The 15,052-nt window shown below is 44.7% G+C and overlaps 1 protein-coding gene across 1 annotated transcript in view; it reads right to left on the bottom strand.

Annotated features, from left to right (window-relative positions):
• The window catches only part of GLT1D1 (glycosyltransferase 1 domain containing 1), a 133,893-nt gene that overhangs the window by 103,589 nt on the left and 15,252 nt on the right, over positions 1–15,052 (bottom strand). Inside the window, exons 2-4 of the mRNA XM_044275645.1 lie at positions 10,955–11,103; positions 9,251–9,356; positions 2,324–2,375 (exon numbers count right to left, since the gene is read on the bottom strand). Of these exons, the coding sequence (XP_044131580.1) occupies positions 2,324–2,375; positions 9,251–9,356; positions 10,955–11,103 (307 nt within the window). The remainder of the gene's footprint in view (positions 1–2,323; positions 2,376–9,250; positions 9,357–10,954; positions 11,104–15,052) is intronic.

Genomic DNA, 15,052 nt, shown 5'->3' on the forward strand with positions numbered 1-15,052 from the left:
GTATTACTTGCATAAGCATAGCAAACAAAAACTCACCTTAAAAGTTCACAGCTGAACCTGGACAAAGCTCTATTTTCACCCAGACAGCCCCCCTGACTTGAGCATCTGAGAAGTTCATGCTCTGATGTTCTCCTTTGCGCTCCACTAAATCGTGCAGGGCAAAGGCTCTTTTGTTTACAATAACACACTGCCGGGAGAAGGCTTCCGCCCGGCAGTGTGTTCGGTGACGTCACCGGCTCTGATGGGCGCTGCCCTACCTGTTTTACTGGCTAGAGCCCATCAGTGCCGGTGATATCACCGGGCTCCCTGAGCAGCCGGAAGAAGAAGCTTCAGCGCTCCTGCTAGGGACTAAGTCTAAGAAAACAACACTTCCTATAAGAAAACGGGGCTTCAGAAACATGTGGAAAGGGTAAGACATGGATGTATGTTATGTGTATGTCTGTCTTGTATTAATGGAACAAAGTCCTCAATCCCAGACAACTCCTTTAAGGCTCCATTTAGACGTCCGTAGAATGTGTCCGGATCTGTTCCACAACGCTGCGGAATGTATCCGTACCCATTCATTTTCAATGGGGACCAAAAAGATGTGGACAGCACACAGTGTGCTGTCCGCATACGCATTTCCAGTCCGTGGCTCCGAACTTCCGGTCCGCAACTTCGGAAAAAATAGAGCATGTCCTATTCTTGTCCACAGCTGCAGACAAGAATAGGAATGATCTATCAAGGGCCGGCGATGTGCGGCGTCAGTGGTTTGCGGTCCGCAATTTGCGGACCTCAAAACACTATGGACATCTGAATGGACCATAAAAGACAACTACCAGATATTGTGATAAGTTAGTGCATTTTACATTTCATATGACGCTCTTTTTTTTCTCCCAAAAGTTGGGTAAAAGTGGCAGTGCATCTTATGAAGCGAACACCAGTGAGTATGAAGGAGACATAGGGAGCGGTGACGGTAGCGCTGGCTGTGCTCACCATACCTTGTTCTCCCTCCATACAGCATCAGGATGTTGTACGCAGTAAGGTCACAGTGCAGCACTGGCCTGGAGATGACCAGGGAGAGTGACTGCAGGAGACACTTCCGGATCTACTAAGTGGCAGCGAAGCAGGAGCGTTTAAATGGTTGTGTCATTTCAGCAAATGGCATCCATTTTGTAGAGAAAGTTAATACAAGTAACTTACTAATATATTGTTATAATCCATATTGCTTCCTTTGCTGGCTGGATTCATTTTTTTTATCTCATTATACATTGCTTGCTTCCATGGTTGCGACCACCCTGCAATCAATCAGCGGTGGTCGTGCTTGCACACTATATAAAAAAAAAAAAAAAAAAAAAAAAAAAAAGCACAGCCTATGTGCGAGGCCGGTACTTTTTATAGTGTGCAGGAATGAATGACCACCGCTGATGGATTGCAGGGTGGTCGTAACCATGGAAACGAGCAGTGTAAAATGTGATAGAAAAATGAATCAAGCCAGCAAAGGAAGCAATATGGACAATCACAATACATTAGTAAGTGCCTTGTAGTAACCTTCTCCACATGATAAATGACACTTGCTGAAGTGACCCGAGGTCTGGTATGGGGATGTGACCCGAGGTCTGGTATGGGGATGTGACCCGAGGTCTGGTATGGGGATGTGACCCGAGGTCTGGTATGGGGATGTGACCCGAGGTCTGGTATGGGGATGTGACCCGAGGTCTGGTATGGGGATGTGACCCGAGGTCTGGTATGGGGATGTGACCCGAGGTCTGGTATGGGGATGTGACCCGAGGTCTGGTATGGCGGTCAGATCTGAAGGCTTAGGCTTGAGGGTTCTTATTTTCCTCCTCTAAAATCTAGATGCATCTTATAAAGTGAAAAATATCGTACTATGATCAGTCATCAGTGTTTACATTTTACGGACCAAATGCATTCAGTTTTTCTGTCCTCATACCCTCTCACAACAGAACTTCTTATCCGTGTCCTCCAGGTCCAGCACCAATATAAAGAATCTTTGTTGGTTCAAATCCCCATTCACAAGCGTGGCAGCCATGCTAGTGTATGTATGCGCATTGAGGTCTATAATAATATGGGTACAGAGAACCGTGAACTGCCAGAACACAGGACAGAAGTGTCAGTATGAAGGTATTGATAACCTGGCAAAGTAGTAAACGGTCAATAAAACTTTATGTATACCAAAATACGTTCTTAAGAGTAAACAACCAAAAAAAAAAGTCCACCTTTGCCCCACACAATCAGATTCCTCTCTGTCCTTGATAATCTCAGCGGTGAGTTGTAGGAGTATACTACAATGTTTATTCAAGAAAAGAAATCAGTTCCTCACCCAATGTTTTGCTGCAACTTCCTTTATCTTACACGTAAACGCAACAGCAAATCTGGAAAATAAAACATATTTCACAATAATGCCATGAAACAATTTACTTAATTCACGTCACACGCACAGACAAAACCACCTATGATCAGATGCTCTGGAGTAAAAATGAGGCATCACACAGTGCACCACACATCAGAAAGAAATCCTGGAAAATTTATACCATTGCAAGTTTAACCCCTTCCCATACTGTGCTGTAAGAGTACAGTGTGACAAACAGTTACTTCCTGCCCCACAGCAAAGTATTAAAGAGGTTTACAGGAATTTGCTATCCTCAGGATAGGTTATTAATATCCTGAGCGCTATGGTCGGTATTGCAGCTCAGCGCCATTCACTTGATTGGGATGGAGCTGTGCCCAGGACACGTGACCAGTGTGCAATGCCATCACTGCCCTGGCAAGAGACCTAGGCGCTCATGGAACATTGCAGCCTTTTTGAACAGCTAAATGGCGAGAGTTTCAGGAGTTGGACCCCTGCCGATCAGATACTGATCATCTATCCTGAGGACAGGCCATCAATACCAAATTCCCAGATAAAACATTTAATATGCAGCTGACAACTTGTTGCAATGGCCATCTCAAATGCAGTTGTCAATATCAACTATGGCATCTAAGTGGTTTTACAGAGAGGTGTCCCCCTCTGTAACTGCATTGGCCTAACAAAGGTCACCAGGTAAGCCATGTACCAGTGCCTAATAGACCATTTCTCAGTGTAAAAGTTGGCCATATACATATCTATATTTTTTGCAAGTGGCTATTTCAAGTCTTATTCCTGGCCGTTTATCACAGACTTTACCACGGGGTATCTGCGGTGTAAAACAGCAGGCACATGGAGACTGTGGCGCCCACTCAGCTCGTAAGGGGCGCTATCTTTAAAGATCTGACATCGGGCATACATGTATAGGGGTTGTCCAGCCACCTATTTACCAATCCCCCACCGATCCCATGCCAACACTTCCTGGGTCCTCCATGGGTCTTCATTCTTCATCCTCCAACGATGCAGTGTTGACACAACATGGGACCATTGCATCCAATCACGGCCAGGGGTGGTGACCTCAAAGGTGTTGAGATATCACCAATATAGCCACTGACTGTAGCTTATTCACATAGGTGGCATGTATGAACTCTTAATATGTGACAAGGGCATTGCTTAAGTCAAACTTTTAGCTGCCGTAAACAGGAATCAATATGCATTTAAATTTTATTCTTATTTATTTTTTTACTGTAACAGCGGCTGCTGTGCGCCGCTGTTCCCCTGCATAATGCCGCGGTCCCAGGAACCCACGTTCAGTGGTGATCTGCGTCCGGTGCTTCCCATTCACCGCTGCAGTCCTGGGCTCTGTCTGTGTGGGTGCTTTTGTTTTGGGATCCGATCCACAGTTTGCTCTCAGCCCTGGCCACAGCATGCTTGCTGCTCGTTTCCTGCAGCACTTCCTTAAAGGCCGGCGCCCACCACTTCCTGGGCTTTATGGCTTTGGTCATGTGACCTCGCTGACCTATCCTAGCCCTCTATAATCTTTAAGTGGCTCAGCCCCCTTCCCAGATGCCTCAGTGTCAAGGTCCTTGTGTCCTGCTAAGGTTCCCGTTTACAGCTTGTGTTCGTGACTCGTATTTGTATTTTTTTAATCTCTGCTACCTGCTTGCCTTGACTCTTCCAGATTGCCTGACCTGTGCCGCCTGCCCTGACCTTTTGCCTGTCTGACTACGCTTTTGCCTCATCCTTCGGTCTAGGGCTGCAGTAAACGATTATTTTAGTAATAGAGTATTCTACCGATTATTTTTACGATTGATCAAATAATCTAATAAGACAAAATTTATTAATAGACTGTTTTCCTTTATAAAAACTCACCAGACCCCCTGCCATCAGTCCCCAACACCCTTCGTCCCCCCCCTGTGCGATCAGCCCAAGTGCATCAGTTCCCCCAAGTGCCATCAGCTCCACTATCCCCCAGTGCCACCAGCTGCCCCCCCGTGCCAGCTTTCCTCCCCAGTGCCAGCAGTTTTCCCCCCACCCAGTGCCAGGGACCAGCTGCCTTGTGTGTCTATCCTCCTCAAGAGGTAGCGACCAAGGGTTCCCCTCGGGAAAGTCTATCCCCCACCATCAGGGGTACTGTGTAGATCCAAGGTTTCACTTAGACAACGCCCTTAGAGGAAGTAGGACACGTGGCACAGTGGGTTCACATCCGCTGGTCCGTGACATTTACAAAACATTTGTTGCAAAACGGCATGAAGGCATCCAGGAGTGTAAAGTACTGGGAGGCATATTTCAATTATGTGAAAATTGTCCCCAGTAAAAGGGTTAACACAATACAGACTTGTCACACTATTATTTCACTTCAGACGAGGAGGGGGTGCCCCCTTCAGAGTTATAACAGCTTCAATTCCTCATTCTAGCAAGATAACGCAATCTAACCTACTCACAGGTTCCAGTATCACTTTCATGTTCTTTTAAGTACTACCTCTTTATTATAATTTACACTTAAAGGGGTATTCCTGTACATTGAAGTAATCCCCTATCCACAGAATGGAGGTAACTATTACATCGGTGGGGGTCTAACTAGGGATCGACCAATATTTATTTTTTAGGGCAGATACCGATAATTTGTGAACTTTCAGGCCGATAATTTATACCGATATTCTGGGAATTTTCAGATTTGAAAAAAAATAAATATATATATATATATATATATATATATATATATATATATATATATATATAAAATTCCTACACAAATCTGCTGAAAATTAAATATGTTTATTGTTAACGTGTATTTTTTTTTTTTTAAATCTTTCTTTTTCATTTATACTTAATATATTGGTGTCCCTTAGGGACTAGAACCCTTGTCCTATTCACCCTGATAGATCTCTATCAGGGTGAATAGGACCTCACACTGTCCCTGCTGCACTGTGCTTTGTGCACACAGCAGCATGGAGCTTACCATGGCAGCCAGGGCTTCAATAGCGTCCTGGCTGCCATGGTAACCGATCGGAGCCCTAGGATTACACTGCTGGGGCTCCGATCGGAGGAGTAGGGGAGAGGGGATCCTGTTGCCATTGCCACCAATAATTAAGGCTCCATTCACACATCCGCAATTCCATTCCACATTTTGCGGAACGGAATTGCGGAGCCATACATTTCTATGTCACGTCGTGCGGCCCCGATCCGCAATTGCGATGCTGAAAAAAATTGAACATGTCCTATTCTTGTCCGCAATAGCGGACAAGAATAAGCATATTCTCTTAGTGCCGGCAATGTGCGGTCCGCAAAATGCAGAACGCACATTGCCGCTGTCCGTGTTTTGCGGATCCGCAAAACACACACGGATGTGTGAATGGACCCTAATACTGCGGGGGGGGGCGCCAATGAAGAGAAATCTCTCATTAATTCATATACAGGAGGAGGGAGCTGGCTGCAGAATCACATAGCCGGCTCCCGACCTCTATGAGCGGTAGCTGCGATCCGCGGCACCTGAGGGGTTAACTACCGCAGCTACCGCTCATAGGAGGTCGGGAGCCGGCTATGTGATTCTGCAGCCAGCTCCCGCCTCCTGTATATGAATTAATGAGAGATTTCTCTTCATTGGTGGCGCAGTGGCCACAGCCCCTCCCCTTCTCTTGTCCTCCCTCCTCTCATTGGCGGCAGCGGCAGCAGCAGCACAGGGGGAGGGAGACACTGCTTCCTTCTCCCCTGTGCTGCTGAGGGAACATGGAGAGCGCTGACAGCAGCGCGATCTGTGTTCCCAATAAGTTATCGGAATATTGGCAAAATAGATACTGATAACGGTCAAAATACTGAATATCGGCCGATATGATCGGTAAAACCTATAATCGGTCGATCCCTAGGTCTAACCACAACTTGCAGGTCCCCGAAATGAATGGATGCTTCAATCATCTTTAGGACACTGCCGGAGATAGTCAAGAACAGTGGTCAGCCATACCCAGCAGATCTCATAGAGGTATTGGGGGACCCTGAGGAATATGGGGGTCCCTGCAGTAAAAACCCCACCAATCTAACAGTTAAACTTCACATTGTTGGAATTCGAGGCGGTAATATCGAATACTGGACAGAATGTTTTACTACTTGCTGTGCAGGGGAGGCAGACACATAATAAAATAAAAACATCCTGCACGATGTAATAAATAAATATGTGGATGTCGCTGGCTACATTCATGAAAAGAAAACACAGAAAAAAAAGATAATAGCGCACTAACAAAATAGATACAAGCATTATATATGGACTAAGCCCTCACTCTGAGCCCGTCTACCCAGCGCCAAGGTGGTCTCAGGTCAGGCAGGTCCTAAACCTACATATGCCATTGCCAACTTGGTTTATATTTTTTCTGTGATTTTTGTTTATTATGTAGTATTTGCTTGAGGGAGTGGCACTTTCAAGTGTGAATGCGCTCCTATTTTATCTTGGGAGTAGCATTCCTCTGCACTTTTGCCCTTCCTATCAAACAGACCTCTCTGATTAGGTGGTACATATGGCTGTGCTTGCTCCTCCTCCCATTGGTTGCTTGATGCACATGGAGATGACTAGGAGCAGCACACCATATGTGCGGCATCTGCGCTCCTGAACATAGAAGCCCAATGGCATAGGTAGGTTTAGTGTAGGACCCGCCTGACCTGAGACCACCTTGGCACTTGGTAGGTGGGCTTAGATGTGTTTTGATCAAAATATATTGGCTAAGTGTCTCAGATATTATCATATCAGAGTGAGGACTTTGTCCATATATAGTGCTTGCATCTACTTTACTAAGTGCATTATTACCTTATTTCTGTGATTTCACAGCACGGCGGTCCTTTCAATTCTCGTAGATGGACCTGCACAGATCAAAAAGCAATGACATATCCTAGGGATATGTGGTTATATATAAAATACACTAATTCTATTACTTCTTGATCAATCACTGTTTTTACCTCAGGTGTGTCTGCCTTGAATCATTCTAAGGAGCGCAAAAAAACTGATTTTGATTTGAACGATGGGATATGTACTGTATACTCTGTAATGGTTACGAGAATACCACATATTTAAAAAGGAAATGTGCACCAAAAATGTTATCTGCCAGTTACAACCTAATAGTGACATTTTTTTTTTATTCTGTTCCCTGAACATGATTATGGGGGCGGCCATCTTGCCGGAGCTGTTTTCAAAAGCATTTACAAAGCTTTAAAAAAATTGCTTTATGGCAGCCACATAGGCCATAGACACAGTGGTCCAGAGGAGACCTCATTGACTTCTATGGGATAGATTTCTAGGCCCCGTGACCTGTGCAGTGGTCATTGTACAAGGTAAGAGCAGAAAAGACCATCGCCTATTGTGAATGGTGGATCCTGTCTTATCTATACACAGAGGAGATATCATTACAGACAGGATTAGAATAATACATAACTGCAGTACAGTGATCGGGACAGAGCAAGAAGTGGCGCCTATTATTAGGCTTAGTGGCCAGTGCGAAAACTGCAGGAAGGTTTGTGTTTAAATATTAAAAGGGTTATCATTGAAGTTACTGATGTAGCAATACGTGACACTGCTCAAACATAAATCACTGAAAGAGTTATACAATATAACTTATTAGATATATTAAAAAAGTAATATTGGTAAAATTAGGTGAGTAAGTAAGTATAACAAAACCAAAACGTGAAAAATATCAAAAATCGGGCAGGGAGTTAATAGGGGCAAGGGGGGAATTTTCTGACCCTATTTGACCCAAAGCCAGCCACTGACCCCAGAGTCACACCTTGACGGTAGGTATAGCCCATGCTTGTATCTAACCTAAAGGACCCTATAGTTGGCCCTAGGTACTAAGCAGAGCGTCAGGGTAATTCACCATCTTGTTTTGGGGCAATTACACTGCACATTACAGTTTACAATGCATCAAATTACTTTCGCACAAAAAGAGTCCTTACCTGCATGAATTTTGCATGGTGTTTATTATTTTTTATTTTTGCAAACCGTGAGTTTGTGCACTAGTGTTATTTTTTCCCCTACAGATAAGGAGATGTCAAAATACCTAAAAAAAAAACCTGCTGCATTTTTTGAAAAGAAAAGCCAAAAAGACAATAAACGCTACCTAATCAACAAAAATGTCAAGGGCAAAAAAGGCTTGTGTGCCCTGTGTTTCCTATTTCCCACAGACCTTGAGCTGACATTTGGAGTTGGCATTTTTTACCGTAAAAACCGCATCAAAAGGTGCAAAAACGCCACTAAAAACCACAAAAGTGCAGAAAAACGCCAGCAAAAACCTATATGGCAAAGCATCCTGAAAATTTTTACAAATATTACAACATGGCAAACAAGCAGATCATACGAAAGCCGAGGATCGGCTGATAAACATGGCGCTACACCTGCCCCCAGAAGAAAGGAGCTTGTTGTAGCAGATGACGAGCGCCATAGATCTCATTTGAGCATATAATACATGACATAAAAAAGGTCCAATTATTAAAGGTTATCCTCAGTTTCCCCAGTGGACAATTCTGAAAACCTAGTATTGAAATGCACAGGGTTTTTACAAAAAGGGAGCAAAACTCTTGATACCAAAAGGATAATAAATGCTACACGGTTCATTGATGCTTTACAAGTTCCTCCTTTTCTTAGACTTCAATACATTAATGCACTTTTGAAAATGAGTTGTCAAATAAAAATTATATATAAAAACACCACCTACACAAATAATAAAAGAAGAAGTGGAATATGCAGGATAGGTCATTCATAGAATAAGAGGAAGCTCTGACGCTTGGACAGATATTTCATGTGTCATGTGGAATTAACCCATCACTATCCACATCTGGACGTCAATAAACTCACACATGTCACAAGTCTGTGATTCTGTGATGTGTAATAGGATGATTGTGTAAACTGAAACCCTGCTCCCTTACCTGGCATCCTCAAGCACAGTTCCCATTACCCTGTATTTTTCTTCATTTTTCACATCTTCATTTATGTCCGTCCCACCAAAGATGACCCCAAAAGGTATTCTGTTACCTGAAGAAAAAAAAAAAAAGGTCAGGAGCGATCCCGCTCGTAAATTAATGGATTGACTAGGGCAGTGATGGTGAACCTTTTAGAGACCGAGTGCCCAAACTGCACCCCAAAACCCACTTATTTATCGCAAAGTGCCAACACAGCAATTTATCCTGAATACTACAGTCCAGTCCAGTATATCTTCCATGTACTTTATCATTTAGCTATAATAGCCTGCCTACATTCAGCGTCCTGCCTGTGCCATTCATAGTGCGCCCTGCGCTGAGGAATGGCAGGAAAAGTCTAAGGCATATTGGTACACCATAGACTTTTTCCAGGGTGCGGGTGCCCACAGAGAGGGCTCTGAGTGCCGCCTCTGGCACCCGTGCCATAGGTTCGCCACCACTGGACTAGGGTCACTTGGGCTGCTGCAGCCAGACACATTGGTCTTACAAATAGTCATTGGTGGACCAGCGGTGTGGAACCACCGATAATGCCAAATGAGTCTTCGGTGTCAGTGTCTGCTGTGGATTACATGCAGGTCCTGGTGCGCATTGGTGACAGCGGAGCATCAGGAGACGGCAGTACGGGAAGATAATACCTCACCATCCTCCCACCAGCTGTGCTCTTCTAGTGAACCTGGAGGTGGTGGCGCCAGCGGTGTCACAGAGCACAGCTGGTGGGAGGATGGTGAGGTATTATCTTCCCGTCCCTTGTCCTGATGCTCCGCTGGCACCAATGAGTACCACAGCACACACTGACACTAATGACTCATTTGGCATTATTAGTGGTGCCATACAACCGAACCACCAATGACTACTTGTTACATTATAAGAGCACTCTGTCCCCAAGGTTTCTTTTTTGAGGGGCTCAGGCTCAAGAGGTTTTTACATAAAGATGATATTGGGGGTATCTGAATATGGAGGACATGTCTAGCTCTGTCAATCAAAGGGGAGAGGGGCGTTGGAATAGCAGTGCTCCAAGCTTTTTGCCCGACTCCCTGGTGCTTGAAAGAGCTAATTAGCATTATAGTAACAGTGCTGATATCTCAGGAAAGCTGCTACATACAAAGAAAAGATAGGTATCGCTTTAATCAGCAGCATCAACCCTACCAGGCAACGTGCCTTGTTTTAGTAGGGTTGATCATGCTGACAGAGGATCTTTAATGTAGCAATTCCAGAACAGAAAAACTGGACAGACTGCATTCAAGAGGACCTGTCACCACTTCTGACTGGTCTGTTGTTCATTCTCCATGAAATATTTTTCTTAGAAGTTGTGCCATTCCTCTATTATTCCTCCCAAAATTGTATGAATAAATTGACAGCTTGGTGTTAGCAGTTAGGCAGGGTGAAGGGGCATACCCTTTTAATAAGGCCAAATGCACACGGCCGTGTTTTGCGGCCGTGAGCGGTCCGTGGAACCACGGGCTGGATTCCTGCTGAGAGCAGGAGCGCACGGCGTCATTGGTTGCTATGCGCGCCGTGTGCATTCGGCCTAAGAGGGATGATCACTCCCAGTTGTTAATATATTCTTATAACTTCAGCAGAAATAACTCAACTCTTTTTTGATTTCAAGCTTAAATTTTACAAAGGTTTCCAAAGACATTGAAAAGGTATTACCAAGTAGAAATCTGCCTGCTTTGTACACGTGGATGGCCAGTCCAGCATCAAACGTTCTTTGGGAAATCAGTTTGGCTACCTCTGATGAGCTGTGCACGCCAGCCGCGTCTCTGAGCTCGCACTCATGGCCTGCCTCTTCAAGGTGACTCCTGAATATGAGGAAACACAAGAAAGGAAAACTAAGGAATGGAAAGAAACTCCAGTGAACTATAGGTGTGCAGCTAAAAGCACATCATTATTACAAGATATATATGAACGCAGAAACAATGGCTACATGAGATAAATAGGATAAAATAGAAGAAACCAGCAGTCACCTATTCCATCCCCCACAGCTCCAATGGACATATGCACATGACCACTGCAGGCAAGCACGGACCTCAGCAGTAAAACTGAAAGATCGCTAAGGCCAGTGAATGGCTGGAGCAGTCATGTGGATGTATGGCATGTCATCGCTGCAGGGGCGTAGACACAGCCGGAGGAGACTACAGGAGCGTCAGGGGATCACAGAGGCGAGTGCTGGCTAGCAGTAATATCACTAGACGTGAGCCAAGTTTTAAAAAATTCTATTTGGTAGCTTTGCCGATCTTCGTCAAGAAAGTCGATTCATTACAAATTACTTTGTCACAAATTGCTTTTCATTGTATGGAGCAGGCACAATCATGGGGAACGGTGATCGTGCCACCCCCTTCATTTAACCTCTAAGATGCTGCGTTCAATACTGATCGTGGCATCTGAGACTCCTTTATCTCGTCAGGGGTTAATCCTGTGTTTAAAAAAAAAAAAAAAAAAAAAGACAAAAATTGCAATCTCTCTTCAAACGTTACCAACACAGAAAGTTGCAACAACAACTGGGAACATTCCCTGTGATGCACAATGTGTTGTCCCTGGTGCTGAACCGGACTTTCTGCACTACAAGAGATTGTGGCAATCAATTTCTGAGAAAATTCTGGTTTTCTCCGATATGCTACATGTCCTCCGTCCCAGTGGAAAAATTTGCCCTTAATCCAATAAGGCGTTGGCTGTGTTCCAGACATAGCCTAATAGAAAATGACTCTGTGCGAGTTCTGTGTCCACATGTCCGTTCTGCAAAAAAATAAAACATGTTTCTGCATTATGGACAAGAATAGGACTGTTCTATTATGGGCCGGACATTCTGTTCCACAAAATATGGACTGTACATGGCCGGTAACCATGCCGAACAACAGTCGTGTACATGAGCCCTAATATTGTGTAACCTTTAAGGCAGGTTTACACTGCACGGTGTAGCATTCCTTCCCGACAGTCGGAGACCGCTGTATTTACATGCACCGATCACCTCCACAGTATCAGGATGTGATCGCTATCGCCATCGTTCGTCCTCATACAGAATCATTGTTTCTGGGCAGTAGATCGCCGTGTAGAAGGCACGAGCTGCTGCCCAGAAACGATGACTTATGTACAGGTCAAGATAATTATGGTGCATGGACAACCAATACTGCGTAGCGGATAATAAATTAACCCAGCAAGGGGTATATGCTATAAAGCAGAATCAATGAATCACTGATTGTCCATGGACCTCACATCAAAAAATATATATATACATACATAGACATCCAGGACTAAGACATGTATGATAAATGTCACAAATAAAAACGGTCACTGGATCTCAAGATATGATAATGCCCCAGGGATGGTATCCTGGGCCTAATATGGATGTGAAATGGGACCATGTATGGATGTACCGTGGTACTATACGTGGAACATACCTGAGGACATGATGAACGCAAGGGTAAGCCCAAAGCACAAGACCTCGACGCACGTTTCAAATCAGCGGCTTCGTCAGGAGGTACTAAGTAACAGAATGACAGGGTATATATAGCCTAAGTAAAAGTCTGATTTAATTACCTGGATTGTGAACACCTGTGATCCGGTGGAGCGGGCGTGGAAACGCCATGATACACGGAGCCATCTCTCAGCGCGTCCCCGTCCGCATACCGCGCATGCGCGGCGCATGCAGACGTCACGGAGCACATTGAGATGACGCCGTGCAGCGCATGCGTGATCCGCGACCCAATGTATCTTCTCTCATGTGGGTCATGCGCTGCATGTAAATATATGGTTCGATCTACTGCCTTCTGTGACTCATCTGGCAATAAGAATTTCAAGATCCTGCAGAACATCAATTGTAACACAGAGGCAGTTATATACTTGATGACATGCCCATGCAAACTTATTTATGTTGGCATGACGACCAGGGCTCTTAAGGTCCGGGTGTTGGAACATGTTAATGAAATTAAAGCAGCCTCAGAAGTACCCGAAAAAGATTATGATACATTGCAAGCAGTTCCACGGCATTTTCGTAGATTTCACAGGTCTGATCCACAGGGTCTTACAGTGAGAGGTATTAATAGAATTCACTTGGGATCCAGGGGAGGCAATGTTAAATTAGCTCTGCTCCGCAGAGAAACTAGATGGATTGTCATTTTGGACACTGTCACCCCATATGGCTTGAATGAATCTAACAGCTTCTCCTCCTTTCTATAAGAATTGCGCAAATTTTAATCAACAGGGTATAGTAAGTTTTATTATAATATTATTTTCTTTTTTTCGAGATTGTCTATTTTATATACCTGGGATATGGTGGCGGATCTAATCATCTACTAGGAGAAGACACGTCTGGGATGAATGGCAGACCCTGGATGAACAGGAAATTGTATTCTATGGTGTATTTTATGTATCCGGTGTATATGCATCCCCCACATTATTATTGATGTGATACTTGATATTTCCATCTTTGTTGGGTATAGTATGTATTTTTGGGGTCGGGTCGGGAGTGTCTCGGCCGACCCCATGGGCGGCCTTTGCCGCCGGTGGTGCCGCCCCGGACACTCTCGCCCCTACATGTTGCTATCTGGGTATTGCTTTTCCTTTTGATGCTTGCTAATGCTGGCAATTGTCCCTGTAGAGAACATCATATTATATAACACCATGGGTTGATGGTTCTCTTCCTTGTGTGACTGGTCGGTAATGCCAACATCGCAACCATGGTTGGGGTCTCTCTGTTCGCGTTATATCATGTAACTCCTGTATTGTTGGTCTCTGATGTCTACGACTGCTTGAGACTGTGTCCATGGCCTGGTGGGTTGGGGGTGCCTCGGCTGACCCCGCGGGCAGTTTTAGCTGCCGGCAGGGCCATCCTTGACATCCCCACCCCGCATGTCGGTGCTCTATATATGTGGCATGCTTCCATATGTGTGTTTGCACCTTTTCTGGGTGTATGCATCACCTTTATTGGTATAATTACCTTCCTGAGATGTATTATCCGCTCAGCAGGACGCACTTTTTTATTGATTATGAATTATATGTTTTTGTACACTTCTCATCAATATTATTGTATTATTATTATTATATGTATTAACACACATGGTGTTCACTCGGTGTTGCAATTTTCGGGTGTTCATGCATTCTGTGCATGGTACGTGAGCCGTTGCAACATTGATTGACTATGTATTTTTTATATAGCACTATTCTCAGTGCTTCTTATGAAATTTGTGATCTATTTATTTATTCACATATGCATTTGTCCATTAAATCCGACTTGGGACATTTAACTATTGTTGTATATGTATTATGTCACTATGTTACCATGGGTACTGGCGGCTAGGACTCTATTGGATACACTGCGGTACTCTGTGGCTTTTTGTTTGCCTGTGGATGTCTGGGTGTGTGTAGGGGATCGTGGGCCTAATATGCTTCCCCAGATGTACGACCTATTCTTCCCTGTTTCGGTGACTATTCATACACACTATATGATTCGTAGTCCTCCCTCTACACAAGATCCGCCCCACGCGATTTGCGGTCCACCTGCGTTCCATTGGGTCGCGGATCACGCATGCGCTGCACGGCGTCATCTCAATGTGCTCCGTGACGTCTGCATGCGCCGCGCATGCGCGGTATGCGGACGGGGACGCGCTGAGAGATGGCTCCGTGTATCATGGCGTTTCCGCGCCCGCTCCACAGGTGTTCGCAATCCAGGTAATTAAATCAGACTTTTACTTAGGCTATATATACCCTGTCATTTTGTTACTTAGTACCTCCTGACGAAGCCGCTGAGGTGAA

Source organism: Bufo gargarizans, chromosome 1, assembly GCF_014858855.1.
Source record: "Bufo gargarizans isolate SCDJY-AF-19 chromosome 1, ASM1485885v1, whole genome shotgun sequence".
Classification (NCBI taxonomy): domain Eukaryota; kingdom Metazoa; phylum Chordata; class Amphibia; order Anura; family Bufonidae; genus Bufo; species Bufo gargarizans.